This window comes from Leptosomus discolor, chromosome 9, assembly GCF_034619465.1.
Source record: "Leptosomus discolor isolate bLepDis1 chromosome 9, bLepDis1.hap2, whole genome shotgun sequence".
Lineage (NCBI taxonomy): Eukaryota > Metazoa > Chordata > Aves > Leptosomiformes > Leptosomidae > Leptosomus > Leptosomus discolor.
The window spans coordinates 23205332-23226738 of NC_141399.1; the positions used below are offsets into that span (position 1 = coordinate 23205332).

The following is a 21407-nucleotide window of genomic DNA, read 5'->3' on the forward strand; positions in this document are numbered from 1 at the left end:
ATAATAAAGGTCTCCAATTTGAAGCATCTGCCACCTGCTATACATGTCCAGTAGAATTACTGATAATTTCAGTCTTTTAAAAAAGCTAGCGGATAAATTTTGTTCATCTGCCTGAAATGCGCAACAGCATATTACCAGCGAGACCGGCAACACAGTGAGTGTTCCAACTGTGTAATATTAGGAGACTGCAAAACAGTTCAAATTAACCTTTGATTTTTAGATCTCCAATTGTTTTCTCATGCTCCTGTTTCAGCAAAAAATATTTATTATCTGCCAAGCCAGAAAAAGAGAAAGGCTGCTTGCCAGTATTTTACAAAGAAGCAGAGAATGGCGCAGCTAAAGAGTGAAAATGGAAACTAAATACTTAAAAATAATTAGTACCATTAATATCACTTCGCATGAACAAAACTTTAAAACAGAGCCACAGAAAAACTTTGTTTCTTTGTACATCTAAATTACTTTTTTGAAAGATTGGCCAGCACTGAATCAGTATTATATCAGAAACTGACACTGGAAGTTTCTTCCTGCATAAACCTCAACTTGTAATACTTTAAAAAAAAAAAACCTACCCCAAACACCACTGCATCAAGGAACAATAGGGAAGAAGAAAGGCTTAGAGAAAAATGGAAACAGACCAAGTACAGTATTTTTAACGTATCTCAATAGATATGTAAAACTATTGGTGAGAATCAGATTATTTTTATTTTTTCTAATGACCTAACGCACTATTAAATACCACACACAGATGGATTCAGGCATTTTCTTTTATTTTGTGTGTGTATGGCTCTAGACTTCTGCAAGAGCTAAGCCACACACTCTGCGAACACTTTTAATTCAAAAATACATCAGCTGAAGTGACATATGTGCACGCAAGTAGGATCTGTCGGCTTCATCAGCAGGGCAGTGAGATAAGGGTCACTCCCGCAGTGCAGCTAACACTGTATTTACCCATGATGCACATTGCAGTCTAACAGTGACAGAATCAAAGCTCACTGCTCCGTCTCAAAGACTAATACCAATGTGCACACAGCAGTGGCCAAAAGCCACTTTTCTAACTAATTTGCCTAGATGTTAAAGCTGAGTAACCTGGTGCCTGGCTGTATCTTTCGACTAACATACATACAGCAGATCCCAGCTGGCAAAATGTGAAGTAGATGATGTTGCTAGCTAGAAAAAGGTTGTGATTTCCACAGGTATTTCCCACTATTCAGGTGATCAGTTCATTTCAAGAATCACCTAATATGGAAAAGCTCTGTTTCCTCCTTCCCTCTTGTCTAATCACAAAACCTGATTGTGTGGTTAGCCATGAGCAAAACAAAATATTTCCTCTCCAGGCATTTTAGCAGCAGAAACCTGGCAGGTCTTTTCTTCCCTGTCTCTTATTTTATACTTCTGATCACAAAGGCTATAATTAGTAACCAGTACACTAAAACCACTACCATATTTTAAAATAACATATTATTCAGGATGTTTGAATATCTACTGTTATTCTCTGATTAATTTTTCATTTCTATATTCACACCTGCCTTTTCCTTCAAATCTTGCCAAACTACTATCTTAGCAAAATCAGAAGAAAGCACAATAGAGACAAAATTTTGAAAAAGATGACTTCAACATTTGAGCTTAAAATGGAAACCAGAAAGAGTCCTCAAGACCTAAATTTCAGTAAAATGCTAACCCCAAGCTTTTGCATGAGTATAGACGTACTCGTTCCACTGACAACAGCAGCAAAATGATCAGAGAAGATGCAGGTTTGGATCCATAGGCACAAGCATTTACCTTTCAGAGAGACTATACTATGAAAGAGAACAAAATAACCAGAAGTTCCCTTTTTACTGAGGCCCAGTACCTTATCTTTAAAGCTATGTGCATGTAAAGAGGAAGAATATAGCAGTAACATCAGATGCAAGGAATTACTCAGTATTCCCACCCAGCTCAGAAACCTCAGTTTACAAGCAGTTAAGTGTCCCAGTGCATTTTTAGGACTAAAATACGAAGATAATGAGAACATATGCCTACAGAAACCATCCAAATGTTCAAACCGGTATGTTGCAGATTTAGTTTGGAACTAAAAGCAACAAAGAAATTCAACATGTTTCTAAATAACATAAATGCCAAACTAAAACTGCATGCAATGTTTTAAAATAGAACCAAAAGATCCTCCCAGCAAAACTGAGTAAATACTTGAGAAATTATTTTACCAATGAACATTCTCTGAAATCACCAGTCATTTTCACAATTCATTTCAAATGGACTTTCAACAGGGTAATATAAAGAAATGAAATTGAAAACAGGCCCTAACAACTGGATGGTACACACATGAGAACCAATTAGCATGATATCCATCCTGTAAAAAACTTGTTTTGGACATAAAGAGAAGTATGACAATATAATAAGTTTGTGCTGCTACATCTTAAAGTTTTTTTCGTAGCATTTTAGATCGTTAAAAGTATGAACACAAGTTCAAAGGTATACAGAATAAATTCCTTTTCTTCTGTATTGTGGAAAGTATGCACAAGTATTATGAATACAGTAAGAAAACCATGGCCAACTGAAATTTCTAGTCAGCATGAGATGATAAAACCACTCAGCTTTGCCATGATACTACAAGTGCTCTGTTCTTTAGGAAGGTGCTGTTTTTAAAGCATCACTGTGGTAGAGCATCACTTGCCAGAGACAGCATTTGCATAACCTGAATTCAAATTGAACTTGAAGGATTTATATGTTTATTTTATTTGTTGCAACAGTGAAGCATTTACATGAGTAGTCCTTCATGAAATTCCTCAATCCATCCCTTCTCTAACTTGCCCACTTCTCCCTGAATACATGTCACTTATTCCCCTCTTCAGGAAAAAACACACATAAATCTGGTTCCCTTAAAGTCACATCTACTGACATAACAATTCAGCAAGCTTATTTTCTTCATTTGTCCCAGAAACTTTTCTGTCCATAAACATTAACATGGTATCTACAGTTGAAGTATCTAGATACCTAGGGACTCTGTCATATGTTTTATGAGACAGATTTAAATGCAAACCGAAGAGTGAAGCTTTTGGTATTAAAACCTCATTTCATAACCATGATTCCCAATAAAACTTCTGCCTCATTCAAAAATAAATACCCTATATAAATAGGCTCAAATGCCCAGGAAGGAAGAAGCGCTATGCATTTGTTTTACACCAACTACCTCTCTTTAAAATTTGGAGGTTAAAAAAGTCAAACTCTGATCATAACTCCTAATTATAGATACCCACTTGAAACAGATCCAAATTCCCTACCTAGCTCAAAGAATGCAGACCAGAAGTCGCCCATGGAACTAACTCTGAGTAACAGAGAGAAGCATGACAGCAGCTGCTAGAGCAGCTGGCACAGTCAGACACTCCAAACATGAAGCCTGAAAAAACCCATTTAAATGGCAAAAATGTTTAGGTCAAACCTAGGCATTCCACAGAGGAATAAACCTCTAGAAAAGCTTATTTCTTGCATATAACCTTTTTGCACTCTTTGAAAGTGCAACAAAGTGCTAATTTGAATGTGATGTTTTAAATGACAATTACAAAAATAACACTGCTAACTAAAACTGTGACTTCCCATACTCAACTTCATCTGAACACAAGCATTCATTTGACACAAGGGTACACTCCACTGCTTCAGAGCTGGCTTACACTGCAGTACCTATGGTGCCTTCTGCTATAAACTAGAAGGTGTATTTAATTAAAACTCTGATGTACGCACTTTATTATCTCAAATTACTCTCGACAAAAAGTTCTTAATGTAACTTCTTAAAATGCAAAACTAGCCATATGTAGGTTCATACAAGCTAAGTTTCTCAGCATTTTTCTTCACACCCCCCCCCCCTTACAATAATCCCCAATGGAGTGAGAACATCTGAGCAGAAGTATATTATTAGTACAGTTTGCAACAGATTAAAATCTCATTCTAGGTGCCATGTCCTTTTTGCACTGTCTAGTAAACAACAGTCAATTATATTAAGAACTTACACAAATCCCCAAATTCAATAAATGCAGTAACATTAACAAACCAATCTATCTTCAAATATACACTGTCAAAAGTTCAAAGCCATTATGATGAACAACAGTATTCACAGGCAATGACAAAAGCTTTGATCCAGGAGAGAAATATTGACCAACTTGTTTTACTTAGAATGCACTCTCAATTCAGCTGCTTCTGTTAAAAACAAATGAAAGCTTTTAATGCACATCAAAGTAACATGCCAGGTAATTCATCTTACTGAAGTTAAATATCATTGCAAGAAAAATCCAGACAAAATTTGCATGTGTCTCAGAAGCAAATACTAACAAAGCAACTGCTCTGTTCTGTAATGTTTTGTGCAGTAAGACTGCCAGTAACAGCCAGCTTAAGTTAAAACACAGTCTGACAACCACTGACAGAGCAACCAGAGTTCCACAGACAAGTACCACTATGTACACTGCAAACCTTCATTTGCTCTGGTCTAAGTCCTGGATTCAAAATTACAGAAAAACCCCCAACATCTACTCACTTGGGCACTACCAAGTTTTAATTGTCACTAAATAACCCCGTAGACAGCATTAACGAAACCATTTTTTAAAAAACGGCATTTTGACCCACAGTCTTATATGCTATTAGTAGTAGCGGAGAGCAGGGGAAGAAAGATGAGAGATGATTTTTTTCTCCACGCCAAAACAGAATGCAGGAATTAATGCACTGCCTCTTCCAAAATGGAGATGTACACCAGCACAGTGAAAAGAGCGCCAAAGGAAAACTCACCCAACTTCTCCCTTTTAGAGAACAACCTTTATAATAGATTTAAGAACTAGGAATATCCATTTGAAAAGAGCTTACTTGAGATTATCTTCAGCTTCCAAGGAGGAGAAGGAAGGTTAAACACCTCACACATCACCTTTGTCTAAGTCAAACAGTGGCAGCATATTGGCTAGCAGACACGTATTTACTGTAGAAGGGTCAAACAAACCAACCAGCCAACCCTCGCCCAGTATCCATTTAATGCCTTACAAACCCTATCTCCTAAAGGCAAAGCTGCATTTTATTTTCCTTATTTAGCAGCTGGAAAGTAACAGAGGAGACTGACAGCATCAACAGAACGCGAGCACAGCTTACAAATGTTAGCTTCTAGCTCAGGTAAAGACAGACAATGTCACACTCTGCTAATCCATGTTAATCATCACCCAGCATATGTTTATTCAGCAACTACCACATTCCATACTTCAAACTCCTTAAAAATTGATAATTGTATTAAAAGATGACTATGGTAATAATTTGAGGCTTGTGGCTAGAGGAAGAGTTCTCAAATTTATCAGCCCAATTTTTAGAGGGTTTTTATGGTCAGCGCCTCCTCTTGATGTGTTAGCATAAAACATACTAACATCAGAAAACGTCATGTATGCTTCAAAACGATGTCTACCTTCTTACAGGGACTAAAGGGAAAAATTGTGTAACTGTGGTATCTGACAATTCAACAAAATCTGTGAAAGTCTACCTACCACTGCAGACTTTGCTCTGTTCCTCCTATGTAAACTCTTACACAACAGGATAAGCTTCAGAAACCTATGGAGTTTCTCAATGCAGCTGTGGTAGAATACGGCCTCAACTATTTATTATTTATTCAGATACATAATTTGGCAACTGGAATCCTCTTATTTAGCATATCTACACTACATATGACATGTATTTAAGATAGTAAGATAATAATACATTCTATTGTGTGTATCATGACATGACCTGTATACAATGCTAATTTTAAAAAGGAAGATTTAGTTTCTGCAGCTGAGAAGAAAACCAATTTGCATGCACAGCTGAAGCAGCATTTGATATAATGCAAAAATCCTTGGTGTCCTGTACCAGCCATCCTTGTATTTTGCCTCCGTTGCGGCTTCAGCTGTTGTGTCAAGCCCACCAGAGGAAGAGCTGATTCAGAATGGCACTGCTGAGAAATCAACTTGCTGGCAATTACGCTCTGTAAGAGACTTAACACGAGTTTCCTCTCCCCGTTCAGGTTTTGGTGGATAATACTCTTCTTTCCCCTCCTATATACTGTGTATCATATAAACATGAATTAAAGATCTATAACGAAATCCTGTTTACTGAGTAAATAAAATGTTTCAGGCATTGACATTTCATACCCAGAATAAAACTGTATTCTCATCTTAGATCAAATACACTTGATAATGCCTATCATTTGACTCATTTTAAGGTTTTGCCCCTTTACTATTCAAAATTATTACCAAGAAGATGTGGTAGAGAGCTAGGAACAATTTTTGAGCAGACCAGCCTTTCCCTTCAAGTATGTCTGTGTACCTGGGCAGAGAGAAATTAAGAATCATCATTAACCAAAAAGCATGCAGAGGGTCCAGGCAGCAGAAATGACAACAAAACCATCTTTCTGTGTTGGACTCTATATCGGATAAAGTCACAGACCACATCACAACCGTATTCATTTAGGCCATATTTTCACTTCAGTAGCAAACAAACACTATAGAAAAGGCCTATTTAAAACAACCCAGGGATTCCATTTCAATTAGTTAATAATATATTGTTATTATCTAATGAGGTGTGCTTTAAAACAATGTCACTGATAAACATGAGATACTTTGTTCTCTCACTTGGATTTAAGAAATAGTTGGCTAAAGCTCTCCCACTTTTAAAATCAGAAAGAAAGGGATTGTTCAACTTTCAGTGGTTGGTTGACTTCTCTCTGAAGTTACAGATAAACCCATAAGGTTATAGAGCAACGTACTTGAAAAAGCCAAGCCAAAGTCTGATCAGAGAAAGAACTTTTACTGATCTAACTGAATCTAGAAGTATACACAATATAAATGTATCACTCAATTTTAAACACTGCACAAACCCTCCATTTTGACTGCCAACTATGTCGTGCCAAGTCTCAAAAAAACCAAACCCAAAAGACAAGGGACCCCTACTAGTTTTCTCTGAGAGAACAGTGTCATTTTGATACGCAAAAATGCAAACGGGCCTGGGAAACTCTCACCGGGTAGGAAAGAAAATGGATGAGAACATAGAACTGTTCCTGCTCCCAGTGAAGTTCAGTGTCTCCACCAAGCTACTGAGAACAGGAACCAGCCTTGAGCATTCTGCACACATTGAGAGAGGTCCGTGTTGTAACTTACTGGAACAGAATCACTGCTAACCAGTCCTTAATCACAGTGAGATTCTATCCTCTGCAACACCCAAGGATTATATCAAAGTGTACAGAACATAACGTTTAAGGAAACAAAATGGTAAGAGATCCTTTGTTTGAAGTATGGAGTTTGGTGGAAAACAAAATGTTTTAGATGTTACTTAGATTCAAGGCAATGCATTCAAATACAGAAGATAGTTGAAGACATACTCAGAAAGATATGCTTGTGTCTTACTACATGTAAATCTTCGCTCAGGAAAACAAGACCTCAGATTGCTTACAACCTCTGAATCAGTGAAAGAGCTGACAGATGCTTTTTCTCATTCACAAACTTCCTTTCTTTCACATATCTTTTCCATTGTGCTGAGTCTATATATTTCAGAGTTCTGTCTGTGTTAGCAAGGAATTAAATGTAAGCTTTCAGCAGGACTTCTGACCCACCTCACTGATCACAATAAAAAAAGTAACAAAGGTAGCAATTCCTGTCTTCAAAACCTATAAATGCTATTTCAAAGCTTACCACAAGACAAGAACTTTCTCCTTACAACACTTATCTATTATAAAATTTGAAGATCTGCTCTATGTTCTAAATAATTTTATTAGCTACTTCCCATCAGTGCCTAAAAATAGAGGATTTACTGCACGTACACAGAACGAGAGTAACTGTTAGGTTGTACTGCGGCTTGTAGCAGCTTCATCTCAAGGCAGCACACAGATGCCCACTACGGCTCTGCAACCCTTGCTCCCAGAAGCATTGACAATCCGCACTGACTTCTGTCGATACAGCTTGCCTTAGCTGGGGGCTGCACATGAGGCTGATCAATCACAAAAGAACACCAGGTCTAAAATAGAGAACTCAGATCATTCCTAGAATTTGTAGGCTCTTTACTATGACTTAATTCATAGATCTTTCCACAATGGAAAATGGGATTTTAGGACAAGGGAAGAAGTCCAGTTCCTGAAAACAAGACTCACCATTTTGTCAATTGAAAATGAAATATTGTGCAAAGACAGATTTTGAAAATGTCAACCAAAGGCAGTCAGAAATGACCTCGCATTACATGCTGCACTATTGCAGCACAGGAAAACTTCAAATATTTCTTTCCTTCTAGGCTAATCTAATCAAAAACACTTAATATTTTAATAACAAAAAAAGAATCCAAGTTTGCAACAAGTTGTCACCATTCAGGGCAATTTTCATTACGGCTAGGCAATCCTCTGTTCTCTCTCAATTTCACAAAGCATTAGCTACTAGTATTAACAGGGAACTATCAGCTGTACGGTCCCATTCTCCCAAAACTAGAAACATTAGAATCAGCTCCTTATTGAAACCAGTTTCTACCAAATGCTCCACATTGCTGGTATCGTCTAAACACGTTCACAGTATATAAGAAAAGAATATATAAACAACAATAATGAACTGTCTGTCTTTCAAGAATCTAACAACAGCTGAAAATATTATCTATCATTCAATACCCTGTGAAATGTTAACTTCAAAGCATGAGAGTCACCCCAGTCACCTCCAGAATGGAAATTCAACAGCTGTTTCACAGCACATTACAATAAAGCAGAACCATGTAAGAAAGAAAAATAAAGATAATTTTTATTCCCAACTGAAAGTACAGAAGGAAGTTAGATTGAGAAAAAAGCTATTATTATTAAGCTGAAAAATTACCAGAAAGTCAGGGATTTATACAGGCCTGTTCTATGTACTTTTAGAGCCCTAGGAACTGCAGCCGGATCAGGAACACCACTGTCTACCTCATTTAATGGTGAGTTCCTCAGCACAACCTCCCCAAACAATGAGGGGAAACCCTGTCTTTGGTATTATCTTCAAATGCAGGAGTGCTTCCAACTGAATCATCCATTCCTTCCTGAAGATTTATCCTTGGAGTTCTGTGCAAGTACCTTCATAGCCTACCCGGACTTGACTCATGAAAACTGAAAGGATCACAACCATAATCGTTATCCATCCTTGTTAATCTGGTGAATTTGGGGGGTGACTGAAACTGTTTGGACTAAACAACGCAAGTACCCATCAAAACAAGTTTAGGACTCTTTTTCTATTGCTCTGCCCTGTATGTAGCCACTTACATAAAAGGAAGCTAAATCATAACTGATGCATTTTGTTTCTGCTTGCACAACATAAGGCAACAGGTAATTGGGTCCTTTGTTTTTAAGCACAAGTTTAACTGGGATGACACCGAACTACTGAAAGAATCTGATTAACAGATATACTACATCCATTTCCTGTATTAAAAGCTATCAAAGCAATCATTCTAATTTTCTGTTTCTCTCACAGGGACAAAAGGTTTTGATTTTTTTATCATACTAAAGCTTGGCTTTTTTACTTTATTTTTATTAAAGACATCTCCACAATAATTTCATGAAAATGTTTCTGGTCTTTTGTCTATTTTATGGAAGAAAAAGAAGATTTATTTAGCTAAATTTGCAGTCCCCTTTAACATAATACTAGGGCTTTGTGCTACAGTAGATTAAAGCAGCATCTGTTCTTCTCTATAAACCTGGAGTCAAATCACAGCAGTGCAGTGAACTTGCCATCTCTGTCTGTACCCTAACTACAATCATCCTTCCTCCAAATAAAATTCAAATGAATTCCTGAAAGACACAAGAAGGGCTAACTAAAATATTTTTGGTTAATAAGTCTCCCTAAAAAAGCCCACGATCAGTAACTATTTTTGCATAACAAAGAAGTATGAATTCAACAAAAGCTGTGTTTACATACGTTTTGACATAAAATGACAACATACAGGATGCTAAAAATGAACTTCCAAATCCAGGGCCCGATTCTGCTCTTATAACTACACAGTCTTGCTAGACAACAGAAATAAAGAAGCAAACCTGGGAATATGAATTTGGTTTGTGGCCCATACTTTGTTTAAACATAAATGACACCTAAATAAAGCTGGGTTAAATTTCTCCCCAAACAAAGGATTCATCTTTTCATAATTCCAGTTGTTCTGTCGGTCAGGCAGTGGCTGGGTTAAGGGCACATCCTCATATATTTAATGTAACAAACAGAGTAATCAGGGCTCAATCTTACTGCAGTCTCTGAGTTCTCCTGCAGTTCTGTTATTAAATAAACATAAAAAGCAATAATTGATTGACAGCTACCATGATTAAAATATGCCTGACTCTGAAATTAATAATAAAATTACCATCAATTCCGAAAGAAAAAGAACTACGTAAATGCTGAAAAGGCAAGAAAATCACATCCTTAATGCCCTTCATAAATCCTTGCAATGAAGAGGCACGACAGACACAGCAACCCAGGTAATCTACATCCATGTAATCATAATGCTCAAAGCAACAAAGTGGGGTTTTTCTCCTCAAATTGTGGTCCTCCACAGTTTTTTCAAAAAATACAATATTCAAAGATATAACAACTTGAACCATTCCTTTGCACCTGTCAGAATCATGCAGAATCTGGAAGGCATATGGGTTTACAACAAAGAGGGTGCATTAGTTTGGATCTTGAGATTCTATCAAGGCCTAGCAGCTAGTTTCCAGGACATCTTTATGGTACTAATATTTCCAAAATAAAGCTGCCCTGATAGCAGGCTGAACCCAATTTTACTCACTGAGAATCACACAGCTGAGGCTATATAGTTAAGGCAACGCAGTGTCTTCAATTTCAGTTGGAACACCACACAGTAGGCAAAAGTACATGTTTTACTAGTAAAGCAGTATCTCCCTTCTAGCACTCTTCTTTCCCAATGTTCTGCTAGAGATGCCCAAAGTCTGAGTATCTGTGGTGTTAAACATCAAGAAGCACAACGAAAATACGTGGGGAGAAGTTAAACACCTACAGGTAGCGTCTCCACAAGTGCTGGCTTTGGTTCAGGATGACACCTTGCATCCACCAACAGGCTACTTTCAGTACAGCTTGTATCATTCACAGCTACTTCTTATTGGTGTTCAGAGGAAATAGTTTGTAGGCATAATTAGAGCAACCGCATAAGTGTGCTAATCAGCTACACAATTATGAGATCTTCCTCTTCAGAAAGTTTAATCCCTGAATTGCTATCTTTGTACTTCAGAGAAAACATGATCAGTATAAAGATGAACTGGTGTTTCAAAGTAGTTGTTCCACTCAAAATCCTAGCGAAGTCCTAGGATCCTCTAGATCCTCAAAGGCGTGAAACAATCCCAGCTTCCAAGAGATGGAAGAGTACTCTCACGAAGACTCAATATTTGGAGGAACACTTTCTACAGCCATACGAATAGAAAGGCAATTCCCTTGACCGAATTTTAATTTTGCAAGTACAAAATGGTCTCAGGGCATGAAAACCCATGTGAGGCCACAGGGCTGCCTACCCTAAGAAACCACTTAGCAGTCCTCAAGACGAACACCCTGCCAACTGCTAGTGAAGATACCTTCAGCAGAGAAGGTCTGCTTGCCCAGCAGTAACACTGGGTCAACTCCTAGCAACCTTCCAATATAGATTTGTAACAAGAACAACAAACCGAAGTTAACTCTTCAGCTTGGTATTTTCACTTTTCAGGTGAAGAACTGAATCCTTGGGTTTCCTTACCTGAAAGTTGCAAATTATTCAATGAATCAGAATTGCAAATTGTTTATTAACTGCACCAGGATTCCCAAAGAGCCTCTAAAGGGGCCAAGAAACAACTAAATGGTGTTGATATGCTGAGTGCTACAGTTTTCACTGGTTAGCTCCAGACCTTGTACTACAGTTAGTATTTTTGATGATAATGAATTATTTCAGGTTAGTAGAAACAGGAAAAAATATGGATGATCGCTGACTTCACACATGAAAGCCCAACATTGAGCACCTATTTAACTAAGAGAAAAAAAGCAACTGACTACTATATAACACTACTCCTAATATCTGCAATTTCAGGAACCAGAACACGACATCACAACAACAAAACAAATCTGGTAGAAAAACAGAATTAAAATGGGAAATGGGTCATTTTATTCAGCATGGCTTAAGTTCTGCCAAAGCACTAGGCAGATATAATGAATTCTGTGTTTATATGAAGGATATCTGCCACAAGAATAAACACAGTTAAATACAACCATCCAAACTAAGTACTCAGCAATTCCTCTTTCACACATCAGGCAGAATAATCAAGTTTAACTGAAAGGAAGTGCATAGCAATGTACAAATGGAGGAAAAACATCTGAAACAATGACTGAATAGCAAAACATAACTGTGTGAACACAGGCAAATCTGTCAGTGAATTAACAGTTATAAGTTACGTTTTGTAGCCAGGCAAATAAGTGTAACACCACTTATGCAAACATTACCAACTCCACACAGGAAACTCACAAGCTCAACGGGTTAAAATGGGCTTAAGGATCATCACATGTGTGGCTGAACTGTACTATAAAACACTTCTCTTCATCAAAAAACATTTTTCCTTTCTTTTCCAGAAAAGACACTGTTGCCCTCACATGTAGTTACACTGAATCTAGTCACTTATTCCTGTTCTGTTTTTCCACACATGCACATAGCCAATTTAAGATGTTGTCTATCCTTACTTAAATTGATTTCTTTAACAGTTGATCAGCTCAGAATTCCATGAACTTATTTGGTGGAATAAACTTTCACGATGCATCAGAGAAATTTATTTCACAAGTACACTTGCCAGAATAACTATTTTAGTCTATGATAATCTACGCACAGTATTGCACAAGAAAAACTAGTCTGTACATCTCGTTTTCAAGTGGTTCATGTAACAGAGCACCGGGTTTGTGATTTTGATGCATGGTATTCTGGTAGTTAACAACACAACAATAGAGACTGTACACATTAACACGACAAATCCCATTTTCTGTTTTTCTTGCATCAGTTATTCAGCATCCCTACTTTAAAGGCCTTTGAACTAAACTTTTTTTTTTTTTTTTTTTTTTTGCCTGAGGGCATGAGTCTCAAATGCTGGTTTACCCTGAGCAGTATCCCTGAAATCACGCACCTTCCCCTGCTGACAGGTACAACGCCACGTCTCCCAGTCGATTTCTAACACCGGGAACAGTATGCTCCAGAACTTTGAAGTAGAACTGGCCGCTTGTTTGACACCAGTCCTGTGATTTCTTGTACTATATCAAACTCGACGAAGTGTTTTCAGGCTTCCGTACACCCATGCATAGATCTCAGCGGCAACGCACATGCTAACTCCGCTCGCACCCGAAGAGCACTTCTTCTCAAGCAGCTTCCGGGGATTTTACACCTTCTCTGCCACCGACCAGCAAGAATGGGTCCGTTTTGATGCCACCTTTAAACGACTGCGATTTCAAATTTAGGTCCCTACGAGATAGACGGCGCTGCAACTCTTCCCCCCCTCCCCGACGCGGGACATCGGCTCCTGAACACCGTCATCGCCAAGACAGCCACCGTCGGCTGCCACCGCCGTGCGTTCGCGGCGAACTTCGCAGCGCCCCAGAGACAAAGGGGGTGAGCCCACCGGCAAGCCGGGCCCCCAAAGCAGCTCGGAGCGGCTCTGGGCTGCTGCTCCACCTGGCTTTACGGGTGGCTCGGCGAGGCCGGCGGGCCTTTGTGTCACAACACAGGGCTCCCCGCCGAGCAGAGACGCCGTGGGGGGGTGGGTGGAGGGGGGTGGTGAACCCCGGACCACCTCCCCCCCCGCAACCCCCAGTGGGGCTTACCAGCTGTCAAGCTCCAGCTCCAGCAACGACTGGGTCCTCTCCGAGCTGCAGTGCAAGCACCACATAGCTGGGCCGAAGTCGCAGGCAGAGAGCTCCGCGCCTCCACCGTAGCCGCCCCTCAGGCCGCCCCGCCCCCGCGCCCGCTCCCCTCAGAGGCCGCGCAGAGTTCGGTGGCGGGAGGGGTGGGGGGAAGCGCGCAGGCGCGGAGGGATGTTTCCCGGGGAACGAGAGGCGCCGACGGCCGCTCTCCCCTCACCGCGCCGGGGGCCTCTTGCTCCAAGCGGCCGCCGGCAATGGTCAGTAATCGCCCGAGCTCAAGTTTTAAAATAGGCTCTGGGGACTTTCAAAATGGACACCTTCAGAGCAAAGGTGCTGGTCAAGAGTCAGGATTTTCTGTGTTGGTCAAGGAGGTCCAACTGTTTTCGGTTCTGCCTGCCCAATTCATGATTTCAATTGTCTTTGCAATTATTTTAAGTGAGAAAGTATACGTAGGCACTGAAGGCTTCTGAGAGAGGACGATAAGTTCCCTCTGATGAAGGGTGTGGCTGCATTTTGTCGAAGGCTGCTGACAGCCACGTTGGAACTCCCAGAGATGTCCATGGAAAGTGCAACGTGAAACAGCAAAGCTAAAAATATTCAGAGGCACCAGAGTAAGAACATGAAGGAAGAATTTAGCTTGTCAAAAAACCCCTACCCCTGACTCGAGGCAATGGCAGCAGCTGTGCTGGCAACAAATATTCCGATGCTTTCTCCCTACACTTATTCCCAAGCACACAAGCAGGTGAGGAAATGGAACACTTTTGTCAACATCACACACACATTCAGAACAGCAGCATCTGTACTTCCCTACTGTTATTCTGAACATTAGCATAATGATCCAGATCCTACTTACCTTCCATAAAACAATGGGTTTATATGTGTTACACTAGTGTGAGATGGTTTGAGGTTCGTGATTGCAAGGCAGAACGTGAACTCCTGGTGCAGTAAAACACGCAGAAAAAGAACAGACACAAGATAATACATTAAGTACTATGGAGGCCTGCTGACAGGAGAACAAGATTTTTAGGAGGAGTCGTTGACTCATTTTTTAAAAATACCTATCAGAATTTTGGACAAAAATGAGTAATTAAAAAAACATTTTAATTATTATCCTTTGTTGCTCCACTGAAACCTCACCTAGAAAGCTTGAGGGACTTTGCTGTATCATGTCCTCAGTGTTCTCACAGCATTTGTAAATGGGAATGGAAAGAAATCTCCACCTCTTCCAAACACACGGTAGCTCAATAATAAAGCTAGTTCTGGCAAGCAGAATTCCTCGCTAGCATTTTTAAAAAAAAAAAAAAAAACAAACACAAAAAAACCAAAAAAACCCCAAGCATCCAACACACCAACTGAATTTCATTATTGCAGTATTTGACACATGAATAACAATCCTTCCTAACTTTTTTTCAAGCAGATTCACCATGCAGTGATTAAAGTATTGCAAAAAATCAAGTCTAAACAGAGTTAATCATAACTTAGTAATTCACAAATGGAAAACCATCTCATCTCCTGGACTACTGTAAAAGGTGCTTTAATTTATATATACATCTCTTAAGTAGAAACCACACACCTGCAAATGAGAACATTGACATTCTATCATTTTCTCACACACAATAACATTTTACATACATATTTTAATGAAAATGCTTATCCTTCATAATGCTTTCCTAGCCTTCCTCCCCCAAGGCCTAGAGAAGGGTCTGCAGCATATCTGGAAGGTTAATTTGAATGCTGAAGAGCTCAGGAGTCAGCCAGTTTCAGAACTTGTCTCCAGGGAACACCCACCTTATCAGCTGTCTGCTCCTGTTCAAAACTGCAGCCCCAGTTCCTCTGCTGATCCTCTGATCTAAACAACAAATAATTTTGAGGAGCACTGGCTAAGCCATAGTTTCTTTGGTAGACTATTGCTACAGCAATTTTAGCTTTACAGGTCAAATGAACAGCTGAAACTGCACCATAAAAAACAGCAGATAAATAGTGCTACCTATAGGTACAAAGAAATTAGTGATTCAAAAAATAGTAAGGCCCATATGATTAATATCCTGTAATAACACAAGAAAGCAAGACAAGTTTTAACTTTTGGGTTTCATTTTTCATGGAACCATCAAACATTTTGCTTTCCAAATTAAGTTTCCCTTCATCAAAATAAGCATCATGTCTGTGTAAGCTGGGCAAACCGTCTAACCACAGACACTCCTTGTCTTCATTAGATGCCAGGGTACTGGAGAAGTGGAAGCTAATTAAGAAAACAAGAACCATTCTTGGAGGGTGGGGGCAGTTGGTAAGTTTACCACTAAAGGCTGCATTCATAACCATTTGCACAATATTTACTGCAGTTTTGTGTTGGGACAGAGCAATTCACACTATATGTTTTAGGAATGGAAATACTCCAGCACATAAAAGCAGCACTGGCAGATCCCTCTAGTTTGGGGAAACTCAGAAGTTTAGTCAGAATTAAAAATGTTGCTCAAACAAATTGGGTACAAGAAAGAGCACCATGAAAGGCCCAGCTGTGCGCTTTTGCTGTATATACAACATACATCTTATTTACTATACATACGATGAGAGCTGATCACATCTTTCTGGATGGTAAAAAGACTCAAAGCAACTTTACTTAAAACCAGTGAAACATTTGGATCGAGTGTGCATTTTCATAGTTTCCTAAGAAAGCATTAGACAGATTCCAATAAGCCTGAGTTTAACTAGCTTTCAGTGAAACTCAAATATGTTAAGGAAGGACACAACTACACTGACTGTTTTGATGGTAATGTCACTGCAAGTCTGTAACTAGAGACTATTTACACTGCAATGCCTATTTTCAACATCTAATGGTTATCCAGACAGTCTCTTCCCTATAGAAGTTCTGGACAGACAACAATCCCACGTTTTTCTGGTCCTGACTCAATGTCCTCCTGCATTAAGCTTCATCTGTACTTGTAAACAGAGAGAAATCCAAAGCAGACATAAGCAGTCCACAAAAGTCAACTGCTCCTCCAGAAATCAGTTTCCATTTAGAAACCAAGTGCAGACAGTTTTAGCGTGGGCTGTGAAGAAGGTTACGTACTAGAACAGGCATCTGAGAAGCTCTGACCTCAAAAGCAGCCACAGAATTTTCTGAAGAACGTGCTTTTCTCAACCCACTTCAGACAAAATCTTCCTTCTACAGATAGGAACACCCCAGATAACCAACCAAGCAAGCAATACTAACACATCCCATTTCAAACACTACATGGAGAATAGTTACAGCTTTGCTCCCCTCAATGTCAAGCACCCAGAATTCTCAATTTTGTTTCAACCATTCTGCTACGAAGATTTGGTTAAATCACTTCTTGGTTTAGTAAGTCTTTAAAATCTAGAGTGGACGTTAAATGAAAAAATCATCTACATATTTAAGATCTCACATGTATTCCAACTGGAGAAATTAAATGCAGAAAAACAAATTCTTGCTGAGCTACACAGATGGCATTGTGGTTTCCAAGTCGAGACAGCCTGATGCAATTATTTTTGGAGAGATTTTTTTGTTTATGTTTCAACATTCCAAAACCATCTTTGTTGAAGCATAATCCACAGTGCATAATCCAGTCTCCCTCAAGTAACAGCAACTATAATCCATAGTGCATAATCCGCTCTCACTCAGGTTACCAGTGGTGATTTTTCATAGACATCTAGGCTTAACTTTTCAGGACAATTTTTTGGTAGCTACATTTTTTTACTATCCTGACTACACAGGTGCAGTGCTTACACTCTGTGCCAAACATGCAGAGATAATGTTTCAGGCCTTAAAAGACAGGGGCAGGAGCGGGTCTTCTAAGAGAACAGAGCCAAAGTGGGCTTCTGTACCATTTCATTTAGCTGCTCTCTGTATTGGAAGCTTTCGCAGAACCAAAGGACGTATAGAGGCTATACCCTCTGTTGTTCTCCCACTGCTATTTTGACAGCTAACTAGCATGACAGATGCCACCAAGCTACTATAGAAATATGTAGCACAGGGTAAGGAGATAGGACAGTAATTTTTCATGTCTTAGTATCCTTACTCCTGGCAATTTGTTGGAGCACAACTAATAGTACAACACAAAGTTATCTTTTCTCCATTGAAAAAAAAAAAAAGATCAACTTGACTTAAGAAAAAAATAAGGAACTAGGAAATCTCTGTGCAAGAGGAAGTAAACAAAGGTTTCAAACTATGAACTTACACTCACTAGATCAGTCCAGAAGTTTGAGTTAAGTAACTCTGAAGCTGGCTGGCTGACCGCAGGAGGAGCTTACTGTTGACAACCACTTCATTCACTGTCGTTGCGAGTTCATTCACTTCATACCACTGTAGTTTTCAGTCAGTGGAACCAGCAAATACGATGGACAAACTTACAAAGGCCGTCCCAATTTTGTTACTATTACCACGTTTAACAATATCTCAGTAGTGAATGTTATACTTACTCAATCCTCCTTGCTAAAGCTGACCCTATTTCATTTCTAATAGAGAAATGTAATTAAACCTTAGAATAAGCACAACACCGAAATTTTGGTTTATCCAGTAATTTACATAAGTCACTTATTTAACGTGTTAATAGCTAAGATAAAGTTTATAAACCCCCAGAGTGCAAACTCAATTTGTAATTATGAGCATACAGTAATTTGAATAATATGCCATCTAAAGCTAGAGTAATTATGACCCTCCTTAAGCGTAATTCCCAACTTAATCACATTTAATACACCATTATTTCCAAGATCTAAAAGACTCAAATGGGCATTTATCTTGCATTTCGCCTGAATAAAAGCAAAGGGTTACCCAGGAAAAAAAAAAAATGGAAGAAACTACTAGAGAGTAGTTTTCTTTCTGCAGAGTATAAATACAGCCGTGCAGCACTGTGTGATAAAATGCATACATGGGTGAAAATACATGTTATTCCTCACAGGGGGCTTTAGGGGGGATATTAATCCAATTCATCCCTTGAAAAAAATATGCTAACCCATACGGATCCTCCACCTCCTCCCTCCCATGATGAACCCTGCTTCTCATGCTCTACTTCCACCCATGCTCACCTGTACACCTAATGAAAAAAAAATGTTCTTTAAAGAAATATTGGGATATATCAGTTTCAAGGACATATAGCACAATGCTCTTTCACAGTATTCTCTTTTGGTGCATGATGAGAATTATCAATAAACAGTAGTTGATTCTCCAACTGTATAAAACATTATGTATTATGATAGTTTTCCCACATGACCTGGAATTACATAGGAATTCTCAAATGCGCCAGGTAATTCTTTAAAAGCTAACATGTTACTATACTTATCCCAGTTTTGTGTCCCTCCCCCCAAATGGATTTATCTTCTCTCACATACATTTCTTCATTTTCTATGGCTGCATCCTAATCCAGTTAATTTTTTAATGCTGATATACAAAAATCAGCATTAACACAATAGCTACAACTTCAGTTCGTTTTTTAAACTGAACTTACAATGCCTTTAAATAAACACATCTGTGAAAAGGCTTTGTGTTGTTGGTTGCTTTGGAGTAGGCAAAATAATGAATCTTTGTAGTCAGTTTGCTCTCCTAAGAAAGATCCAAAGCTTATTTAAGGCAAAGGAAATCTTCACTGACTTCAAGCGTTTGTAGACTCAAAACTGTACTTTTCAACTACCTACCTCACCCCCCCCCCCCCCCCAATTTACAAAATCCAAAATAGCCTTATCACTATGTGAAGGATGGGAATATCAAAGCCCAACGAGCATAAACCATAGCAGAGGAAAATTACAATAACTTTTCAGTCACCTTGCAGATCAGTGGGAGAACTAAAAATAGAACAGATCTACATTCTGCTGCTGTATCCCCTCCCAGAAAACCAGATACTTGGCTCTACAGAGGGAGAAAAGAAAAGGGTCTGTTATCAGTCCCTCAAAAGAAACCTTGCCAGTGAAAGGCTATGCTTTGCAGCAAATTCTCTTCTTAGCCCTGGCTAGAAGATTTGGACAAGAAATCTGATTTTGGAACAAAAAAGGAAATTCCACAATGATAACAGTGTTTCAGAATGCTAAGATACACTGATTTATCTGATGCGGAAGCATGCAAACCAGACAGCCCTGTAAACTATAGCAAGTTGTGAAACACGTACAAAAAATCTGAGCAATGAGAAAAACAACGCACAAAAAGGATTAGATTGCAGTCAAACCATTAGACCAAAACCAGGGTTCCTGACTCAAAATGCTCTGCTGTCAATACTCTGACCTGATTTTTGCCCCTCAACATCAGTAGTTGATCCTACAAACCCTCACTTGTGTGGGGAGCTGCTGTAAATTATATTACTAGGTACACTACAACACTGGCTGACTATTTACAGCCACAGGAACAAGATCAGAAAAAATAACATTAGGCAGAGCTTATTTAGTACAGCATGTTGGCATAATTTTACTCTAACACAACTTGTCTTTGTAACATGTGTCTGGGCACGTGGTGAAATAGGATTATCATTTAAATTTAAGATAGATGCTGTACCTTCTACGACAGTGGGGCCCAGCACAACCTATACAGCTGATACTAGCACTCAAACAGTCTGAACCCAAACCAAACTTGAATCTAAGATTTATGAGATTGGTCTGTATGTAATCAGAAATATAGGTCAGCAACAAGTATTATTTAACCCAGAGTGGTCTCTAAAAAGGGTGGAACTGATGATGCAAAGTAATGTTTCAGAAATACAACCATTGTGTTCCCCTTTCTTACGGACTTCCTATGAAGGGTGGACCACTTGGCTACGCAGGAGAACGGATATTTTTCAAAGGCGAATACCAGGGGATGTAGCTGGGGTGTTAGGGACAGGACTTGGGGTTCTAAATACCATAAATCCAGAAGTGATAATGAACAAATTAGCTGCCTCTACCGCTGATCTGTCCAAATTACAATAGCCATTACAATCCTCCCTATTAGCTCTAGGAGCTCACCAATGGTTGGTGTCGGAAGTTTTACCAGACTGGGAACGGACGAACATAAGGGATCATAATATCATTATAGATGCAATTGGAGGGCTTCAAAGTAATACTCATTGGCCCTGAGCTGTATCCAGGCCCAGCTGTGGATGCAATCAATAACTGCCACTATTATAAGGGAAGGAGAGAAAGGGGTCTTCCCCACAGAGATACGGAAGATAGTTTGGTATAGTGCCACTGATGTGGAAAGAGCTCCAGTCCTGGTGGGAAATAGTAAACTTTACCTATAACCCCACCACACACACAGTCACTGCCCTTGTGTTAACTATCCACAATGCATCAGTGACTGTAATATATCCCATAATAGCCTTGGGGATAAATCATGGTCATACTTTGCTTTATCCTTCTGAACATAGGACATGGGCCCAAAAGGTAGGGAACAAATGGCAAACAGTTGATTTAGAATCCTGTATTGTACGAGAGCAACAGGGATTTCTCTGCGAAAGCAATACCATGAGTGCACAAGACATTTGCCTGGATACTGACCAAAAGGTCTGTCACTTTGACATTCGCCCAAATGCCAGTCCAAAACCAGTTGTCGTATATGCAGGAAAAGGTTGCGCTTGTTTA

General features: G+C 39.2%; 1 protein-coding gene across 3 annotated transcripts in view; it reads right to left on the reverse strand.

The window, feature by feature from the left end:
* The window catches only part of IQSEC1 (IQ motif and Sec7 domain ArfGEF 1), a 343350-nt gene that overhangs the window by 53526 nt on the left and 268417 nt on the right, over positions 1 to 21407 (reverse strand). Inside the window, exon 1 of one of the 3 annotated variants that reach the window (XM_086469759.1) lies at positions 13812 to 13876. The exons of the other annotated variants lie outside the window; for them this stretch is intronic. Coding sequence (XP_086325885.1) covers positions 13812 to 13876 — 65 coding nt within the window. Of the gene's footprint in view, positions 1 to 13811; positions 13877 to 21407 lie in introns of those variants that run through there. 3 annotated transcript variants of the gene reach the window in all.